Source organism: Meleagris gallopavo, chromosome 4, assembly GCF_905368555.1.
Source record: "Meleagris gallopavo chromosome 4, MGAL_WU_HG_1.1, whole genome shotgun sequence".
NCBI lineage: Eukaryota > Metazoa > Chordata > Aves > Galliformes > Phasianidae > Meleagris > Meleagris gallopavo.
Window position 1 is genome coordinate 48,343,513 of NC_139407.1, and position 22,363 is coordinate 48,365,875.

The 22,363-nt window shown below is 39.1% G+C and overlaps 1 protein-coding gene across 10 annotated transcripts in view; it reads right to left on the bottom strand.

Moving 5' to 3' along the window:
• LIMCH1 (LIM and calponin homology domains 1) overlaps window positions 1-22,363 on the bottom strand; it is a 161,816-nt gene that overhangs the window by 82,638 nt on the left and 56,815 nt on the right. For 9 of the 10 annotated variants that reach the window (XM_085223251.1, XM_085223250.1, XM_085223245.1 and 6 more), the window contains exons 2-3: window positions 19,541-19,611; window positions 8,097-8,166 (exon numbers count right to left, since the gene is read on the bottom strand). In XM_085223251.1, coding sequence (XP_085079377.1) covers window positions 8,097-8,166; window positions 19,541-19,611 — 141 coding nt within the window. Of the gene's footprint in view, window positions 1-8,096; window positions 8,167-12,617; window positions 12,637-19,540; window positions 19,612-22,363 lie in introns of those variants that run through there. The other variant, XM_085223249.1, reaches the window with a different exon arrangement.

Here is a 22,363-nt window from a genome sequence, read left to right on the forward strand (position 1 = left end):
CTCTCTTGTCCCAGGAGGATTTGGGAATAGAGAGCTTGAGCCTCACTGGCACACCAGCAGTTTGCAGATCTGCCAGCAGCAAGGAAACGTCTGTCCCTGCTCACCTGAAGGGGTTGATCTGGTTGGAGCTATCTGGAAAGCACCCTCCTTTACCTATCCCGAGAGCTACTGCCATCAGCTATCAAAATTTCCTGGGATATGTATCTGATCACATGGATTTTACGGGCAGCAGGATCTGTCTCACAGATACTGTAAGAATGAGGGGTAGCAGTAAATACAGCAAATATTTTCACTTTGATCAAATCTATTTACACTGCAGTTAGCTCTTACTCTGACAAATAAATACCAGGGTCTAGCTGCTCCCCAGTGCTGAGGCTGTATGTCACTGAAAGACAGTTGAGGATAAGACTGTATTTATAGCACAGACCTACAGGCTCCAACCTGTGATAGGCTTTCCAGAATTAGGAAGCAAGAATACTAACTACAGTTTTAACCACAAACAACCTTCAAACTGGAGATTTCAGTCTGAGACTTTCCCAGGTCCCTGTGTCCTTTGATTCTGACCAATAATTTCAGGATTGCATCTAAGTTTAAACTCCTTAGCAACAATCTTGCAACTGCTTTAAGCTTATGGAAGTTCATCTGGTTGCCAGAAGGGACAGCATCTCCTGGCATTAGGTGAAACTATCATTCTTCTGGTAGTTAAAGATATTAGAAATTTGTTCTTTAAAATTTTTTCATTTCTAAAACAGTCACTTGACTAAAGCCAGAAAATCAATGCAGTACAAACCATGGCTGAATTTGTAGAAGGAGCTGAATCTCAAGATTAATGCAGTAGTTGATCTGCACTTTCCACAGGTGCAAATGAGCTACTGCTGGAAACCAGCTGCCCCCCCAACGCAAACCAACGCAAAGACTCTGTCATTTATGGTAGAGGTTAGTTTAGTGCCATGATGAGAGCAAGTTCACATTTCAGCTACCTAGCATTAGTTTTTCAGCAGCCACAGTGTTTTTGTTTTTGCTATTTTCAAATGTTATGCTTGGAATCCTTCACTTTTTTAAACCTACTGTGTCCAAAAAAAAAAAAAAAAAAAAAAAACAAAAAAAAAAACCCACAAAAAAAACCCGACAGTGTAAACAATCATTAGTCAAAGCCTTTATTTGTATAGCTTATAAACATCTCTGTAAAGTCACCTGACAGCCCCAAACAGGTATATCCTTTGGTTTCAACTGAGCTCTCTTTTCTGAAGTGTGGGAGTTAGCTGACCCCTCACAGAGCAAGAAAACCATCAATGTGAAACATTAAAAAAATTCAGAAAGGAACTGCTCTCACTGCAGCCATCCTCTCAGGTCTGTATACAGAAAAAGCTCTCCTTCCTTCTGAATTGCATGCCAACATTTTAAATTATTTGTGAATGTAAATAATGTGAATAAAGTTAATTTTTAATATCTTTTATATCAATTATCAATTAAAGCCACACTTGAAAACAGAAGTTGGGAGAGCAGTCTAAAAACAGGCTGTGAATGACACAGGAATGCCTGTGGTATTTTTGTAAGTGTTATTTATTATTTGTATTAACATACTGTCTAGGAGTCCTGGCTGCAGAGCAGGACTCATGGGGTGAGGTGTTAGACAAAAACAGACCAGCACATGATCCTTCCCACAAAGAGCTTACACATATTATTAGCACTTGGCCAAAGCAAGTCTTGACATTCCCAGTGGCAGTGCTTAGCAGGCTCAGGACACAGGTTAAGCTGTCTGTTAAGCTGCACCTTTGAATCCCAACCCATCTAGTTTTGGAACAGGTCTTGACCACACAACTATGTTTGCACCTGCCCATGGCTGTGGTGCACAGCATGTGCCCTACAAACCTCCACACACTGGCTTGTGCCATCCTAACCAACAAGGAAACCATGTGAGGTGCTCAGGGTGCTGTATTACAGACTTCAGCTTTTAATAGGGGACAGTGGCAGAAAGCATGGCAGAAAGAGACAATCTTGTTGGAGTTGCAAGTAGGGATCGCAGCCAATAAATAGCTTAGCTTACCCAGTGCACTGTAATGCCAAAGAAGAATCTACAGGACGGGACTTCAGAACTGCAGAGGCTGGTCTGTGAGTCCAGTACACAGAGCACAGAAAAGCTTGAATAATCTTTTCAAACCAGCAAAGCAAGGTGCCCCTCACTCCAGAATTCTACCTCCAGCCATCCAGTCTAGCTGGTAGCTAGGGCCAGAACAGTCCCTCAGGTCAGCTCATCAGACAGAGTGGCACAACAGACACAGAAACTACTAGGACTTGGGGTTTACAGTTATATTCAGCTTAATCACAAACAAATAAGATGGGGTAATTCACCTCTCTTTCTTTGCTTAGTTGGTTTCTGATGGCTCACTTCTTATTAACTGTCTATTATTTCAGCCTCTCTTACATCTGTACACTTGGAAGTCATTAAAGTCCAAACTTGGAAGTCATCAACCCAGTCTCAATCCAAGCGCAGCAGCGAATCAAATGGATGATTAGTTTTCAGCATCAAAAGTAAGTGAGTTTCTGAGCCGAATACAACAGCACAGCAAATAAAATCGTTTCAACCCATAAAATGTGAAACAAGATGCCAACATTATGCTCTGCATTTGACTCACAACTTTTTCTCTAAATGGGAAGAAAACAATGTTTTCTGGACAGCATTTGCATGGTTAATTGGAAGCAATATAAACTTTCAATTCAGACTAAAACCAGCAGTTGAATTTCAGTTTAAAGTTTTTTGTTTTTCTTGGTTTGTGTCTTCCCAGAGCTGCCAAGTCTGAATTGGTGGATGTTTTCATCTTTTTCTATGAATTAACTGTACCGTCACCATGGATTGATTGTTCTACACAGATCCAGTTTACAAACAGTTTGGTTAAGAAACACCTGTTAGTTTACTTTGTATTCTTCATAAAACTTAAAATTCACTGTGTGTATGTGCTAAATTCATTAAACAAGAATTTTGTAAGGTAAAATCTGCCCAGCTCAGATGACACCAAATCAAATAGGTGGAAAAACAAACGAAAGGTTGATTCAAAGGAGAAGTGTAGAAAACTTGGGGGAGGGAAGGAATAAGCCTACAAAGACATTACAAATGCAAACTTTTTTTCTTCCTTTCCCTTTTGGGACATTATTGATGCAGTGTCGTTTTACATTATGTTATATGATGAGCCAAAGCACACAGTGCTGTTCCAAACCACTGGCCAGACCCTAAGTATTGTTCTACTCATACACTCACACACCAGAACTGATGGTGGGCACAGGAGGTGAACAAGATCTAACTACTACAAAGAGATAAAAAACAAAAACAAAAAACTATAGCAGGATGGTTTGCATAGAGTTTTGTTATGATGCTTGATGCTCTGCTCAGTGTTCACAAAAATGCTTTTGGGATATGAGTGCCAAGAACTTACTGTTTTTAGACAGTTGGGAAATTTTGCTTCTGTTTACTTCTCATGTACCACAACTTACACAGCAGGACTTTTGTATTTTACAACTGTACTAGCAAATGAATTTGTCCAGCAGATAACAAAAGTACAAAACAAGGAAACAGAAATTATCATGTATTACAAATTTAGATATTACAATGGAAGTTGTCTCTTCCCAGGAAGTACTACAAGGAGAGTGAGAAATTAAGAAAATTGTCTTCTTATTTTTCCCTTAAGAAAACAAACACCACCACTGAAGTACAAGTTGGAAAGAATAATAAAAAATAATAGACATCAGTTAGAAGTCCATGTATTTCTCTATCTTCTAAAATCATTTTTGACAGTATTATGGTATGTCTGTCTCTTGTAATTGTATTTTCAGGTTCATATCTGCATGAAGAAAAATGACCTTATTTTCTGAACTTAATTCAAAGTACAAATTCCTGAAAGCTAATACAATTCTCAAATACTGTGGAGACACCATATGACATCAATTTATGCAATAGGACAGCATAGAAGCAAATCACCAGCACCATGAGACAGACAAATATTCTTAATAAGATTCATAGCAAGTTTCCCAGAGAATATTTTGCCAAAAGAAACTTCCTAGGAAAATAATCACTGGGGAAAAAAATCTTGTTTTCAAAGAAAGCTTTTTCTAAACAATAAGTTACAGTTCCGTTCACCTTTGTGCAATAACTATGCAAGCAGGTGGTTTTCACAGGGCTGGGTTTTTGGTGTTTTTTTGTTGGTTTTTTTTTTTTTTTTGTTTTTGGTTTTTTGTTTTTTTTTGCATTGCTAAATCATACAAATATTGCAAGGATGAGGCCCATACACAAGCTGAAAACCGGATACCACAGTAAACAGATTTTTATTCAGTAGTGATGAAACATGAGCCAAGATACAAGCTGAAGTTCAGCCCTTTAACTTTGTCTTGGCTATTTCCTTCTATTATATGTGAGACTCTTTCACACAGTCTCTGAAGTAAGTGTCTAAGCTCCTGTGGGGATTGATCAAGGAACTGAAGTAATGCTATAAACTCTCCTAAACCCTGTCAAGCAAAAGATAAGGCAGAAACATTTTCTTTTCTCACAGAGTGATATTATTCGGGGACAGGAAGCAAGAAGTAGGATTTTTTTTTTTAAGCAAAAGGATAGCTAGCTAACATATAGTTAGCATTAGAGAGCAGTGCTTACCTAATAACCTAAAATGCCACAAATGCATTATTTTTATAGACTATATAATTCCACAGTTGTACAACATTGCTGTCGATAGGAACCTTAAAAATAAGTTGTGTCCACTATGGATGTCCTACCAAGTGAATGAAACCAACAGCAACTGGCTTGGTAAAAATTCCTTACAATGTAATCACATTCATTGTACTCTAATAAACTGTCACTGTGACCAAAATACTTCTCCAGCAATTAAATACATGAAATGATACCTCCGGAAAGCTGACAGCCTTAAAAATAGATGTCAAGTATCACTTTCTAGCATGAGAAAATTTATTCTGGTAACGTGGCTCTTTCAGCAAAGCCTGTTATTCCTACATGTGTTGAGTATGTGCTTTGGATGTTTTGTGAATTTCCTTTTTGGTGGGAGCATTAGCATTCTGGATTAATGGATAATGAGCAGGGAATAAGAAAGCATTTCATCAAATTTATCGCTCACAGTAAGTCTGAACACTAAGCCATTAGTTCTATGTTTTATTTCATTAAGGCAATGCATCATCTCTACTGTGATAACAGAACCAGTCGGCGCTTCTGGAGATCAAAGCAAATTACAAACAGACCTGCCAAGCTGAGCATATGTAATTTTATATGTAATGTTGCATACAATCCAAAACCTGACTCAGACTTGCAACCAGACAAAGATTATCTTTGTCTATTTATATGGCCTGCACTTACTACAGAGGTGTGCAAATCCTCAAGTCCTCACTCTAACACTATGACACTATGAACCAATAAATTTTGCTACCATGATTGCTGTTCTGGTATAGAAAAGATTTGCAAAATAAGCCATTCCTTCTAAAACCACATGAGGAAATCACTGGTAAGATTTTCAGAGTAACTATGGATTCATCTAGCTTTAAACACCAGGAAAAGTTTGAACAATTTAAGCTGTCAACAGTAGACCAGTTGCACATAAGAATTCACAGTAGCATTATAAGAAATCACTCAAACACCAAATATGGGCAATTTTTTTTCAGCTGACAATATTCCCAGATGAACGGTTCAGCATATCTACAATACATGCCTAGAGTTTACTCTCTTTTCCTTCAATACAGTGTACGTCTTCATTTGTCTTTACAATAACAAAGGAGAAAAATAGTCTAGGGCTTGGGGAACTGAACTAGACTTAAGTAGACATTTTGCCAAGCAACATTATATGTGACTGCTTATGTCTCCGGAGCTTAATGATAAAATAAAAATAACAGTTCTAAAAGTAATTTACAATTACTCTTAAGCTTCAATTGCAGTTCTCTAAAAATAAAAATCTACCTATTGCCTCTACTACTATATACTTACTCTATACTGCTATATACCATATCAGCTATTGGGATGAAATTAAAATAGAATGATTAAATTAGACTTTTGAGGCAGAAGGAGTATCTAGAAATTTAAAATCACACACTTCACTCAAAGCAAATAAGAGCTATGCTCATAGGGTATTTCTGTGAGTACCGGAGTAAACCACACATACTGAGGTGAAATAACTGGAACAGTTAATGTATACTATGTCAAGCCAACCGAAGCTAAGATAATAAAGAAAATTCATCAATAAATAATGTTCCTCATATGCAGCCAACTAAGACATATAACTGTTTCTAGAAAGTAATGTCAATATATTTTTTTTGAAGCACATGGACATGGTACAGGTGAGAGAAAAGAATACACAATATGCTCAAATACGGTAGTGATATCTATACTTTAAGACATTATGCCATAAATACATTTCAACAGAGTAGAACACTCAATCATTTAAAATTTGCACACAATCATTTAAGCAGCCACTTACCCCCCACTAAGTAAAAATGGCAAAAGATGTCAGCAGGTACAGGGCAAGACATGTTTAAAAGCAAGCCCCATTTGGAAGGCTGTGTTTGGAAGACAACACACATTGCAGGTAAAAACATGCATTAGGAAAATAAGTAACATTCAAAGAGCCAGAGGCAAAAGTAAACTTCTCTAATAGCCTGTTTTATTAGGGGAAAACTACTAGGGAAAACATTTAGAATTACTTTATTAGAAAAAATATTTAGAAAAATAATTACTGAAGCTAAAGGATGAAGGTACAAAGGTCAAAAAGGAAAGTCACCTTCCAACATGAAATTTATCTGCTGTATCATTAACAGCCTGAAAATCACTACTTTCCTGCTGCTTTGAAGACATACATCTTACACTAGACTTATCTCGAGAAATGAGAAGAATGCAACACAATCACTTTTTTCCATGACCTCCCTCTACAACCAACTTACCTTTGGGATTTTAATCATGAACAAGGAAAAAAAACAATGTAATTCAATATCGTGCTCTTGGAACAGTTGTAACAAAAATGGAGTCTTGTATAAAAGGAAGCAAAAGAAAAGAGAATTGCTCTAATGGTATCTTTTGCAGCAGCTTATCCCAAATACACCTTTCAATAGGGATGGAATATGAAAAAGAACTAGATGGATTTTAGAGACAAAAGAAAAGCACACAAGGAAGCATCACAGAAAGGCTGTGCAGTATTCATGCAGAAACATGCCTGTCAAGCTACAGGTTGAGGAACCCAGCCTTAAAGGTTCTGAAACTTTTTAGTGCTGTTCATAAAGGATCTCAAATACCAACAAATAATATGTTCTGAATCTTAGACAACTAAGTTAAAACATCAGTAGAGTTGAAACAGAAAGGATTTATGTATGTAAGGGTATCATTAGTCTAAAATGAGGATGGTCACCTTTCACACGTCCAAGAGGATCTTTTATTCCCAGCCACATCTCCAGGCAAAAATACAAATAAAAAATAAATTAAAAAATAAATAAATACAGTCATATTTCTAACACTAATCCTATTCAGCCCAGTGTCCGTTCATACCCCCCATTCTTTCCTAGCAGTGGGCACAGGATCTTGCCACTCTGAGACAACCTCCTGAGCACCAGAACCAGCTGGAGTGAAGTGCCTTAAGGGGCAGATTCAGAACCCTTACAGGCTGTAAGCACCTTCTCTGCAGCCTTCCTTTCTCTTCCAAATTATGGGCAACTTTTATTCTGCCCTTCAAGTCAACACAAAATGGTTCCCTAGACAGTCCTGCAATGAATGCTACCTGCAGACTGTGGCATTCTGAAGAAAAGGCAGATGAGACAAAATATACAAATACATTCACCTTTCTTTCCAAAAAGTTATCTTTTTGTGGTCACCATTTGAAAAACATGCAAGTGAGACAGCACGTAACCAAGATAACTTTACTCTAAAAATACAACCTCCCTCTTGAGTACTTTCCACTTCTGGAAGAAAAAGACAGGAAGGTCTTCAGTGTACTGCACTGTTCAGATTTCAGTAAGTCAGGAGAGTCTGAATTACAGAAATAATTGCTATCTAAATCACACAGTCACAAAATCAAAGTGCAAAAAGCAGCAGGGAAAGATTTTTCTCCATTTGATATACTCACCAAACCTGCAATGGGGGTTGGTAGTCTATTGATCTTTTTGACCAGTCCTGGCTTTATTGCATTCAGCAACCTGTTATGAGAAAGGAGTATTTATGAGTGCTAAATCACAAAACCCAAATTATCAAATACTTGTTCCCAGCATATTTCAGTATGGCTGGAAGAGATTCTTCCCATTATCTTCTCCTGCAAATGCACAAATGTATCTGAAGTTCCATCACTGAAATGAAGGAAAGCTAGAAACAAAAACGCCCTCAGTATCCCAAGGAAGAATAGCCTGACAGTTTCCACACTGCACGGTGAGGCATTTTCATCATAAACTCCTCTTGTTACAAACCGTGTTACCCTGCCACTCTTCTCCCAAATGAAAATCTCATGCTTTTTATCCAAAGGCTGAAAATTCCATCCCAACCATTGAGAAGAAAATCATCAGATCAAGATAATCACTTCAAGATCTTGAAAGAGATCAACAAAAGGGACTATGTTTAAAACTCTACAAATGAGAGTACTCACAGTGAAAAAGAAGAAATCTCCCAATGTACTGACAATCCACCCATTCAGGAACCATCCTTTCCAGCAGCCTACTATAACCATGAGTGGCAAAGAACACAACATAAATGACACTCGGATGAACTGAGGTGGGGAAATAATTTTTATTTTATTTTTTTAAATCTTTTTGCAGTTAAAAACTGTAACTCAACCTCACAAAAACTGCTGTACTACTCCCAACTTTTGCTTATGATAAAATCTAGAGCTCTCACATCCTAGAAAACAAATGATGAAAGAATATACTTCATATACAAAAACCCAACACTTTTTTTTTTTTTTACCCCTAGATACATAGAATAGCACAGAAATAATAATACATCTCTTTTCCTATTATTGTAATTTTATTGCAGAGAGGACAAACAAAAAATACTTTGTTTCCCCAAATGCACAAACTTATTTTTCAGACTTGCAAAGCAGCAGTCCTATAAACTAATATTTTTCATTCAGCTGCTGCAACAAGCAATGCAAGATTTCTTTTTCTTCACGGCACTTTTTGAATACTCTAGTTCTGTTGAGACTTCAATCTACAGTGCCTATTCAGTCCCAAGGAAAAAATTATATATTAACAAAAGTATCCAATTTTCTTTATTACTAATATGTGAATATACCAGGCACAATAACACATACTACAAGAGCACATCAAATGCCATAAACAACAATAGAAAGTAAAATAAAGAGGTCTTAATGGAAACCTCAAAGTCAAAGCTCATTCCCAGTAAACTTTCAGACTGGCGTGTACAGAGTTCTCTGTGAGATATGGGGGAGGGATAAGACAAGAGGAAGGAAAAGAGTAGGGAATAAACAACACTTCAGATCACCGTTTGGAGTCTGAAGTGGGAGGAAATGGGCCAGGGCAGGATGGAAAAGCCTGAGGAAGAAAGGTCTCTATTATTAAAATGTTTACCTCCTGTTGGAAACATCTCTAAATGGTCTGGCACTAAAACCTCCAGGACTGGCCCACTGCAGAACGTGCCAAAGGCAGATTTCTTCCAGAGCAGTCTGGTTGCTTCTAAATTATTGCCTTATCTAGAGCAACAGTCCCGATGCCAAAATACTGAATGTCGCCAGCTTGCCCAGCCACCAGCCTGGCTGAGAAGCTGCGCTGTTTACACAGTGTCACAGTTCAGCCCTCGGTCCCATAGATGCTATTTGCTCGTTTCTCCAAGAGAGCTACCAAATACACCTCTTCCTGCACAGGCCAACACACACAAACTAATTTTTTCTGTGCTCTTTGGACTCATATAGAGCATCTGTCTTGATATGTGAAATTCTATCAACTCCAGCAGGTTTCTGTGAAAATACAGAGCCAACAAAATATCCACTGATGCTGCACTGCAGACTTAGCCTAAGGCCCTCAGCAATGACCCAGGGGTAAATCTTGCTGTTGCAGACCTTCCTGTGGCAGCCCCTTTCCAGCCCTGCCACAGCAGCAGCTCCAGGCTTTATGACTTTCCCAGTCCTATCCCTAGGTGCATTCAGAGGTGAAGACATGACCCCAGGGAACAAATTCACAGAAGAGCAAATTTTTGCTGTCTAACCCTTCCTACAACCCCACTACATTGGCTCCATTTGCAAGCCCTCTACAGCTACAGCTCTTGGCCTTGTCACTCTCCCAGCCATAGCCCTGACCGTAACAGCATGAGCTGATTTGCTTATAAATATTTGCTGTTTGCAGTACTTTCCCTTCCACTCAAATAAGATGTTATAAAAAATCCACCAGAACCACTCAGAAACCTTGGCAAATGGTATCTGGCAAAGCACTGTTCTAGCTAATGGACTGCAGGCATCCGGAATGAGATGACATGACTGTAACCAGAAGCAGGTATTTTTTCTGCACTTAACTGCACAGCAAGGCTGGATGACTGCACTACAAGCATCTACAGACAGGGGAACAACTCCAGCATCTGTTGTCCAGTCATATGGGTCATCTCTGAAAATTTTATGAGATAACATCCTTCCCATCCTCCAAAAGAAACAAAACAACTTCAGTCTTCTGTCAGAACAAATGTTGTAGGAACAAGGTAGAATCCATCAGCTTCCACATCCGGTGCATTGCATACACAATGTTCTATGCTTTATTTTCACAAGTTTATCTCTATTACAAAAGTTAACCCTATCATTTTAATGCCACTGGGCAGGAAATCAACATAACCCATAGGTACAACAAAGTGCTAAGACCCTATCCCGCAGTTAGGTTAGACAAGTTAGTTCCATCACTTTTGCAAGCATGTGACAAAAACTGAGACTAAAGTGTAGTCTACCTCTCACAATATGAAAGACTCCTTTAACTTTTTTCCAATGACTTGGTCACTCACTTGTTCTTGCAGCAGGAAGATGCTTGAAAGCACCAGCTGAACAAATACCTCTAACTGATGACACACATACAACCCTCTGCCTCAGACATCTGGTTAGAATGGCCAAAACAGCAATAGTGATCAGTTTATTGAAGTCACCGAGGTCCCTGCTGGCAGGTTCAGAGAGAAGTTTCGAGACAGATACCAAATTGTACTTGGACTTTGAATGACCACCTGTTTCTCTGAGAACCTCCTAGCTCTTACCGACCCTGTCTCCCACCTTCTCCTCCAAGGAAGCAGTCCTTTTCCTTGTGCAGTAAAAATTATCGAAGCTCAGGTTTTCATCCCTGTGAGGGTATCAAAGGCAGACACATAGTTTGCTCTTAATGTAAATGTCAGCCCCCCTGTTCTGCCTCAAAGATAAAGGTCCACAAGCTCAGATTTTCACACACATTTATTAGTTCAGGTTTTTGTACAGTTGTGTTCTTCAAGCAAAGAAAACACCCACAAACAGATTTTCATCCTCTAAAGACACAACAAAATCTTTACATCACCACGTACTACATTCTGCTATGTAGAAGTTGGTAAACTACTGTTTAAATTGTCAGAGTTGAAGTATAAAATTTGGATTTTTATTTTTTGTTAATGTATTGGTACTATATTCATATATTTCATATTCCTGCAACCAGGAATCTAGGAAATCAGATGCGAGTGGGAAAAGTCCAACTACGCTGTCTTGAGAAAAGAAAAAAAAAAGCAGGGTTATTTTTAAGTCTTCCATGACTTTTCTTTTTTCCCTCCCCCTCCAGTAAGACACTGCTAACTTAAGGTCTGATACGAGATGGTGAGGCAATAGACACCATGAAACAGTGCTCTTCAGTGCTGTTCTCAAAAGGAGATCATAGGTACCTTATACATAAGTTTTTATACACAAGTTTGAACCTTTTTTTGGTAGCTGGGGTTTAATGACCCACAAGCATATTGGAGATGACTGTCAAAACAAGGTTATGGAGGACTTATAAAAAACTTTAGCTTTCAGGCAACTTGCTTCACAAAGAAAACATTTTGGAGTCTTAACTACTACTGTTGCTAAAAGTTATTGATATGAAGAGAAAAAGAAAGAACATACTTTTCCTAGTGAGGGAATTCTGGTTTCTGATATATCCTGTACTTCTCTGACATAACCAAAAGGAACAAATGACAAGGAAATCTCAAGAAACATTTTAAAGTAAAAGAAGAAAAAACATAGCAAAATGAAATTACATGAGGCAGAATAATTCTTGAAAGAATTCAAATATAATATGATGGAAAAAAAAAAAAAAAAAAAAAAAAGAAAACACCAACCCCCCCTCAAAACAGCAATCCAACACAGGGTAAAACCAAAGCTCTACAGGTTCCCTATGTACAACAGCAGTCCCTGCATGCGCACACCTGACTCATTACCAAGGTCTTTCAAACTCTCAGCTAGGATTTCTGTCCAGCTTTTCTGGCATTTATGCACTTGCCCTGAGTCAAGTCAGCCCTGTTTTTCACTTCTCTCCTTAAAGTTCTCTTTCCACTTTCAACACAACACTTACACATCCATCCCATCTATCCCTTCTCCCAACCAGGCACTGACTTAGATCCTTTGCTGGTCAGCTCTTAGGTGCAGCTTGGTAAGACTGCACAGCAATAGCCTTACCTTATGAAAATATCAGGGCGCAGCGGCAATGGAAAGTTGATCCTCTCCCACTCTTCTAGGGAGAAGGTAGGTCACTTCCTTCCCCTTGTGAAAAACAGCTCTGGTACGTGTTGGGAGAATCAATTGCTCTATTTGGTACCATCCCCAAGGCTTGAAATTCCAGGAGATAAGGTATCTCTGCAGTAGGACAGACAGGCTGAAATCAGTACTAGCCGCTGTGTGACTAACCTATGAGACCTTCCTGGGGTTGTTTATCACTGGTTAAGAATTTGAAAGGCTTCTGCCAGGAAAAGAAGGCGTTTCAGGCAACAGCTGATAAAAGATCTAATGAAAAGCACCAAGACAACTGCACACGAAATTCTTGCAAGAAAGCGTCAGTTAAGAAAATATTCAAAGGATGGCTGCCAAATCCAGCCTCCAAGAAGACTTAGCTTCTAAGAGGAAAAATTTCAGAGAATAAGCTTCAGAAGTGGAAAAATGAAAGGTTGAAATGATGTGTGGTTCACAGAGGAATCCAGGCTGGATGGGTATGCATCCAACAGAGTTCTTAGCTCAAACTGCAGATCATATTCCTAAAAAGAAAAGCTGACTAATGACCTACACTTAAAGCAAAAAGGTATTTCATATTTGCGAGTTCCGGAAATCCTATCCACAAAATCCTATCCACAATAAACTTTCAAGGAGACAATTCTCTATTTAAAATTAAGTTTTACAAATCTATATTTTAACAAACAGCTTTTCAGCTCTCGACAATTACTAGTCCAGCCAGTTTTAGTATCTACATATTTAAACCTGAGCAATATAGTGGCACCTCTAACATGCCCAAAATAGTTGAAAAGATGAAGAAAATACACTATTAATCTTAAATATGAACAAAACACATTGATACATTGCAGACAACAAAAAGTCAAAAGATTTTGTTGCAAAGGAAGCAGCAAAGAAGTTTCAAAATATGGAGTTGTTTTTGAGGTTACAAAAATATTTTGGGGAAAACATTCTTGAGTGATTGCTAATGATGTCCCTGCTATTATTTATTTAGTGTCAGATGAACAAGGTGCTTTTTTAACATGCAATAGAGAACTGCTTTTGTCATATAAAGGCCTCACAGTCCAGTCTGATAAGTGAAAGGAGAATAAATAACTTCGAAACCAGTAGGACTAAGAAAAGTCAAGCCAAATACAGCATAACACAGGCTATACTCTGCCAACTAGAAATAGGAATAAGACAGAGGTCTTGCAAAGCAGCTCAAGAAAGGCAACAGGGAAGATTGTGCCTTTAAAAGGACTATTATACAGAACCTACCACCAACAACCCATGTACCTACAGATTTACAACTCCCAATTTTACAAGATAGCAATAAGAATGGATAATTTCCAAAAGTATTTATTCAAAACAAGCTCTTAAACAGACACTCTTGGAAAGCTGAAACCTCTCACAGGATTACCTTGCTTTGTACCTCAGCAAAACTCAGTTTGAATGGATCAGTGTTCCAGAGCCTCCTGCTCTGTCAATCACAAACTTGCACTGGAAAAACCCCACTATTTAGTCTGCTGAGATGCATTTTTTTTTTTAACATAATTACAAATACAGGCCATTTTAATCGCACTCGAGTATACCCCTCAACAGCCATTCTCTCCTTCTCATGCATACAGCTAAACATTATGGTTTACACCACCCTTGACCCTTCAAACTAAGCTATTGTAATAAGTAGCTCATCATCTTAATGTTGCCAGTAAAACTTAAAGATGAAAAACTTCGGGTCCATATAAAACTGCTACAGATGTCCTCACATGAACCTAAGTCTCAATGCTTAATGAGCCTTGGGGCCCATCTCTCTAAATTGGAGCCATGCCAAATCCACGATGCTGATTATGTTTTGGCTTTACAATACACAGCCTGAAAAACACAGGAGAACACCAATCCCTTCTTACCTTAAGGCATGGGTCACATTCAAAATTTCAAGTATGTCTGTGAAACTCAAATACCTTCTTGGCTTCCAGGAATAGCAAATTCAAACAAAACTTAATTAATCATAAGTATCTGCATTGTACACTGTACAGCTGAGCGCTGAATTGATGCCAGGCTCTTACCGCTGACAGATAAGTAAAACGACATACCCAAATCCTACAATCTACAAAGGTAACTGCATACTTATTTTCCCCAGGTCTCCATAAGCGGTAATTTTAAATAAAGGACATTAGCTTGCAAGAAAAGTCCGATTTTTAAAGAGCCAAAATGAAATGCCATACATTCAACTAAAGCTGCTCTGAAATAAGGTTCCACACCTAACACCACCATTGACTCAAAAACGAAGTTTTTCTATTCCATAGCGTTATACTTGCACTGATCTGGCATGTATCCAGCTCTTAGTGAAAACAGCATTCATGCCAGCCCAAAGCTTGGTCAGATGCATGATAGCCATGATGCAAGCCTTAAGAAAGTCTGCTGTCTGAGAATAAGCAGCTCATTCATCACCAGAGACATAAAGAACACAAGCTAAGGAGATTTCTTATTTATAGAAGAAAATTATTCTCATGACAGAGTAAATGATAAATTCCATTAAGTAAATCTTAATCACAATCACTTTCAGCTCACGCATATTTATAATCACACTTCATTTTTTTCTTTAATTACTACTCAAATAATCTATGTATATGACTAACTTCTCTCTCTTTTTTTTTTTTTTTTTCCCCCTTTCCCCTCAAATTTAAAAGTACAAAAAAGATTGCAGGCTTTTTTTTAAGAGCATGCATGATTGAAGGGAAGGGCCCTTCCTGGACATTTTCTTGCACAAGGAAAAGGATAAAATTTTTCCCTCCACTCACTATATGTTACCAATTTTACCAAGACTAAGAGCAATAAACTACCCCTATATTTGCTCTTTCACAAAACACAAGAACCTCTTCTTTCACAAGAAGAGGTTACAGAGTCAGAGTGCTAACTAAAAACAATAAATATTGTTTCTGCACATTTTATTAAGCTACATAACACTATGTACTAATCTACAAAATAAATGCCTTGGGGAAAAAGAAAAAAGAAAAAACTTTGGGAAAATGCTCATAAAATGGTATCCAGAATTACACATGCAAGTGGCACCTATGTTTGATTTTATATGTTTATTACTCCTTCACTTTTATGCATTAATGCCATGGCTTTCCAAGGTATAGAGTTAAATATGTGTTAGCACTTTCACATTTGAGAAAAATCAAAGACTTATTATGGCTGCATTTACTGCTATAAATTGGTTCATACACAGACAAAGCAGACACGCAGATAATTTGTTCTACATATAGAACCTATGTTAACACCTCTTAGCATGACACTGCTTAACTTCACTGCAAAGACAAATCACTGGTGCAGATATATGAATCTGGATTTGCTTTGAGTTTAAGGCCCTTTGTCTACAGTGCACATCCCAACTGTTGTTACTCATTAGAACTTTACCTTTTAGTCCTTTTGGAGAAAACTTGCAACAGAAGGACCGGACAAGGAGAGATACTAAAGTATCAGTACAGCAAGTGGAAAGAGATAGCATATACTTTTTCTGTTGCAGTTAACCTTCATTCAGATGCCTGAATATGCAGCATCGCAACACCTCAGCCCTAAATAACAAACTAATTTACTCTTGAATAATTCTAGCTTCTTATGATACCTGGGTCAAAGTGTAACATCAAGGCTATGTAACAGTAACAAAGTAGAATAAACGAACCAATGAAAAGAAAAAGAACGTGTGCCTGAGCAAAAATTGGGATTTCAAGGGGTATTTGCTGCTGTTAATGTTGTATTCCTCCATCAAATAGTTTCCTGTCATGTCCCCAGCATGGAACATTTACCTATGCATGCAGAGAACAGCCAGGAAACTCCTCAGTCTTTGCATATAACATTTTAATACATAAAGCAAGAACAGAGTTTGAATTGCATCTCCTAGCTATGTTGATGCTCCTTGCTGAAGTCACCATCTGCACTGATGCCAGACAGTTATGCTACAAAGCCATGAAATAAATCATTTCAGAGAAACAGAAGTGGTAGTCATTGGCTTCTGAGCACAGCTGGGTGAACAATCAGAGCTGGTACTGTCAGGGAAACTGCACAAGTGGGCTTTCAAATCCAGAAAGAAGGAAGAACTTGTGTTATTCCCATCTGTCAGCGTGTAACTTCATGGCATCCTGCATTGTTTAAATATGCTCTTGAACTGAGTGCAACAAGCTTTAGAAGTACCATAATGAGGCCAGATCTAGATGCCAGCAACCATGCAAACACTACCAGGGAATCAGGCACAAGGGTCTTCAGGTGCCTGTGGCTAACTTGAGTGTGATGCTTCCTACTAGTTAGACTGCCAGAGCACTGTGCTCCTCCTGAGAGCCCATGCTGCTGGCAAGGCAGAGTTATATTAGTTTTCATTTACTGAAATATGTGCATGGTTGCTAGATCATAGAATCATAGAATGGCTCAGGTTGGAAAAGACCTTAAAGATCATCGAGTCCAACCACGACCTAACCACACTACCCCAACTTTAACAACCCTCCACTAAATCACGTCCCTGAGTACCACATCCGAACAGTTTTTAAACACATCCAGGGATGGTGATTCAACCACTTCCCTGGGGAGTCTATTCCAGTGCTTAACAATTCTTTCTGTAAAAAAGTTTTTCCTGATATCCAACCTAAACCTTCCCTGGCACAACTTGAGGTCATTTTCCCTTGTCCTATCACCTGTCACCAGTGAGAAGAGACTAACCCTGTTCTTGCTGTAATCACCTTTCATGTATTTGAAGAGAGCAATAAGGTCTCCTCTCAGCCTCCATATCCCCAGACTAAACAGCCCCAGTTCCTTCAGATGTGAATGAGTGATTTATAACCACCATAACGATGTCTGCCAGAGTTTGCAGTGGATTGCTACAGTAGTACCTCAAGCATTTACATCTCGGTAGTGTGCTAATTGCCAGAACCACAGCTGGGAGAGATTTATTAGTCTAGGGTTTGTCAGCACAGAAGGGAAATGCCACAAACAGCTTGTGAATGCCACTACAGGTTTTGAAATATCCCTTTAAGGAGCACACAAAAGAGGGAAAGATTTCTGTTACTGCTCTGTTGAAACAGGAACCTGCACTGAACAAGTGTAGGCCACAGACATTGCAACCAATTGGAGCGATGCCTGGCATTACTGCACATAAGGCTACAGCAACCTGCTGCAGACAGACAAAGATGTCCCCTGGGTCATTTTGCACATGGCTAGTCCAACTGTTAGCAGACTGGACTCTGCCATGTAGCCAACCTCTCCTCCCCTCCCTTTTTATGTACAAAAAGCCTGCCCGGAGCAGGGTTTGGGAGAGTCCTGGCATAGTGGCAGATTCCACCTGCTGACATTAGTTCTCAGCCTTCTTGCTGCTGGGTTCTCTCAGGACCCAGGCTCACTTTCAGGTCTCATCTCACAGAGCAAGAGATACAAAAATTAGAGGCCAAAGTCTTTTCTTTTCAAAAATGCATTAAGAGTTCTCAGCGTTATATTTCCAAATTTCTGAGCTCGTACAGTAAACTCAGAAGCAGCAAGGAGCATGCTTTTATTGCTGGCCTCAAACTGTTCATCATTAGCAAGGCCAAAGCGGAAGTTATCTCAGTAATGCTTTGTAGCCTAGTAGAATTTTATCTACGAACCATTTAAAGAGCACTGTGAGGTGACTTCTGTTGAACACCGGTGAGCGAGACCTTGTATAAGAGGCAACCCTTCCATTTAGAGAGGTGGACACCATGCTGCTCCTGAGTTTACACATTTGATCAACAATAACAAGTATTTCCCTGCTCTCAAAGCCATTCGTCAGCAAAGACATGCAACTACAATTAAACAAGATCAGTTCCCTTACACTTTTTCACTCTTTAGCTGCTGAAGTTCAAGAAGATTACTTACACCTGTGAGATATACAGCAGTACTTGCACAAGTAAGTTTCAAAGCTGTTGTAAGCTACTTACAGTTGACTTACAGAATATTAGCTCAACCATACTACTGAAAACAAACTCCATGTTCTTGCACCTTTTGTAGTATAGAAAAACCAGTTGCTGAAGTGCACTGGCTAAATGTCTCAGGACATCTCATTCATAAATTTCAATATCCATTCAGTTCTTCCGCACAAGCTTCATCCTTCTGGTGTGCAAAGACAGCTTTTACCCACTTCAGTGACAACTCTGCCTTTCCAGGGAAAGAAAATAGTACATGCATATGATTCAGGTCAGTTCATTCTCCGAAACTCCTGACATCCTGCATGGGATTTTCAAAGAACTAGGGGCATAGAGCACACTTCCAAACTTCTCTTGAAAGTCAATAGCTTTGGCATCTGAGGTCACATGTTTTTGGAAGACTGCTGAAAAACTTGCTGTTAAAACCATACAGAGAAACATGAAGAAGCCAACTTGCATCGCCTGTCCAAAAATTACAAAACACATCATTCCAATACACCTTTAGGTAAAATTCAGAGGATGTATAAACTTTCCAAAAACTATAAAAACTGCTGAATATTGATGGTGTTCAGATGGTTAATTCTTGACAGTGCTTGAACCTGGCATTGGTCCAAAACACTTCACTGGAGCAGAGAAATCTGCAGGCAGGTGTGGAACACCATTTGCCAATCTGTGGTTAACGTCTTAAAATAAAAGGAAACCAAAAAGAAAACATCATTTTCACTTCACGTAACTCTACTAAGGAGCTGGGGTGGAGTGAGGGATGCATTCTGTAAAACTTGTTTTCTTTAAGCCACATCTTGATTCTCACTGTAACAAGATAGTGTTGGCACTGAAAGGATGCTGCAGTGAAATAACCAGCATGCACAACGTCAAAACTTGCAAAAGGAAACCAGCAATCAGACATACTAGCTAAAGTTCATTTCATCTATAGTCAAGAATGTGTTCAAGACTCAAAACTGTGTTACTTACTCACACAGAAGAATGCCGTTTTCTAATCCAGAACGAAAGTCCTTCTCACCAAAACTTCTGCCAGTCACTTGCTGCAAAAACACAGAGGGAAACAAGAGTGGCGTACATTAAAAGGTGTTCTTTTCAAGAGCAACTCATAGCGCACAGATAAAGCAACTACTGCAAAGGAAGCAGATGAACCTGATAGGCATTGCCAAAGGGCTACATCATGTGTATCAACCAGATTCTTCCTTCCTATTTCACTGAGTTGCTTAACACAGGGCGAAGTATCTGCTCTGGCTAATGCAATTACAGATTATAACAGAGCTATTGCTTTGATGTTTAAAAAAAAAAAAAAAAAAAGCCCAGAGATGACATTGAAACCTTCAGAACATTTTAAAAATTTTATTCTAAAGCACTCTGAATTTCAGAACTACTGTATTTAGACAACTATGTATTTGTGCTGCTTTTCTGCACCATGTTACAATCTTTGCATTGAAATTGAACTTCAGGTCTTTAATCCGTCACCTCTATAGAATAAGCCAATCCAAGCAGAAATGCTGTTATAGCCCTTCAGACACTCTCCACAGTACTCCTTGTCATATGAAATATTTCACATCACAAAGTCAATTGTGAGGGTGAATATAAACTCAGCAGAAGGTAAAGTTTAGACACCTACTCATCCCTGTCAGGGATGCTTATACCAGGGGGTATGTTCTGCATAATAAACTCTTAAACTAGCTTCTGCTTCTTAGAGGCAGGCCATCAAGGAAACACCCAGTAACCCTCATGTTGCCTGAAGGTGCCAGATGCTATAAGCATGATAGAACTCCTGTGTATCACAGAATCATAGAATTGTAGGGGTTGGAAGGGACCTCTAGAGATCATCGAGACCAACCCCCCTGCCAAAGCAGGTTCCCTACACCAGGTCGCACAGGTAGGCGTCCAGGCGAGACTTGAATATCTCCAGAGAAGGAGACTCCACAACCCCCCTGGGCAGCCTGTTCCAGTGCTCCGTCACCCTCACCGTGAAGAAGTTCTTACGCACATTCGTGCGAAACTTCCTATGCTGCAGCTTATGTCCGTTTCCCCTCGTCCTGTCTCCACGTACCACTGAAAAGAGACTGGCCTCACCGCTATGGCCACCACACCTCAGATATTTATAAACCTGGATCAGGTCCCCTCTCAGTCGTCTTTTCTCAAGGCTAAACAGACCCAGTTCACTTAGCCTTTCTTCATAGGGGAGATGCTCCAGGCCCTTCACCATCTTTGTGGCCCTCCGCTGGACTCTTTCCAAGAGATCCCTGTCTTTTTTGAACTGGGGAGCCCAGACATTGACACATATGACGTGTTCAGGTAAAGGTAAAGAAAGCACACTATTGCTATTGCTACCAACAAATATGTAAAAATAGTTGCCATGCTAGGAACAAAAGAAACAAGAAGGCCCGCCTTGTTTTCAATTGTTCTCCAAGAGGTCTTCTCCTCCAGCCTCCTTCTCATCCAGCCAAAACATTTACCGGATGCTCACAGAGTTCTCATGGACTCCATCCAATCTTTCAACAAGACCTACTGCTCCTGGCATTGCTTTTGCCACAGAGAACAGTGGCTTGGGGATACATCTGCCTGACATACCAGCTTTCTCCTTGCTGTTCCATTCAGATACAAGACCCTTCCCTCCCAGTTTCCTGTCATAAAGACAGCAATTTATAAAAGCTGACAAGTTTGGCACTTTCCCACGGGATTAGTGGCTGCACTAGCTTCACAAATGCTGGTTGTGACTACACACAGTCTTGGACAGAGGACAACACTTTTTTTTTTTTTTTTTTTTAAATTGAAGTGCAAATATAAAGCCAAAGCTTAATCCTTCACTTACTTATAAACATATTCTTTTTTCAGTATGAAAGAATTTCTCCCACAAACTAACATGATAATTTACAAACTCAAACTCCTTCACACTCTTAAGTCAGCAATCATGTTTTATTCAAAGACGTGAAGTAGAACAAAGCACTGGGTTGCCCTCATATTTCAGCAGAAACCAGACGATTTGCCAGTCGGAAATCATCTAAACCATCTCTAGTCACAGAGATTCATCTCTAATCTTGATCTGCTGGGACAGAGGGAAATTGTAACAACATAATCATTAACATTTGGGATGAACCAGAGACTTAGCACATCAAAACCGGTATTTATTCCATGCATAGAATAAAGTACAGAATATGAGAGAATAGGAAGAGCTCTTTCAACAAAACTCATCTCACAGGGAAAAAAAAGAGATAATAGTCACTCTCTTTCACTCCTCAACATAAAGCAACATCAAAAATTCCAGCTGTGGAACTCAATCTTTGTGTGTGTCTGTCGAACAACCACATCCACCAGGGAGCAGTACCAAAACTGTTAACACGGTTAAGTAAGAATCAACCTGCCAGCAGCTATCCCATGAGTATTGCTGTCATTACTGCTGATGTAGGAGGGTTTCGTATTATGTTATCTGGCTGCATGAATAAAATCACAAAATGCAAATGCACAGCTGGAACAACAACTCTAGTGAGAGGCACAACAAGAATTGACAGCAGGTGAAGAAAGATGGGAAGGTCTAGCAACAGTGCAAGCCTGTTTAAGAAGGAACTGGATGTAAATGAGGCATCAAGAGGCTTATGCCTGTTCTAGATGCCCCAGCTGCAGAGGGAGAACATTAATCAGCTACAAGTCTCCTGATTTAGCCAGTTACCATGCATGAAAATCTCAACAGATAAAGGCTAAAAACTCAAGGTGTGAAGATGACGTCATAAATATCAAATATAAACCCAAAAGGTGACTGAGATGAACAAGACATCTGTATTCATT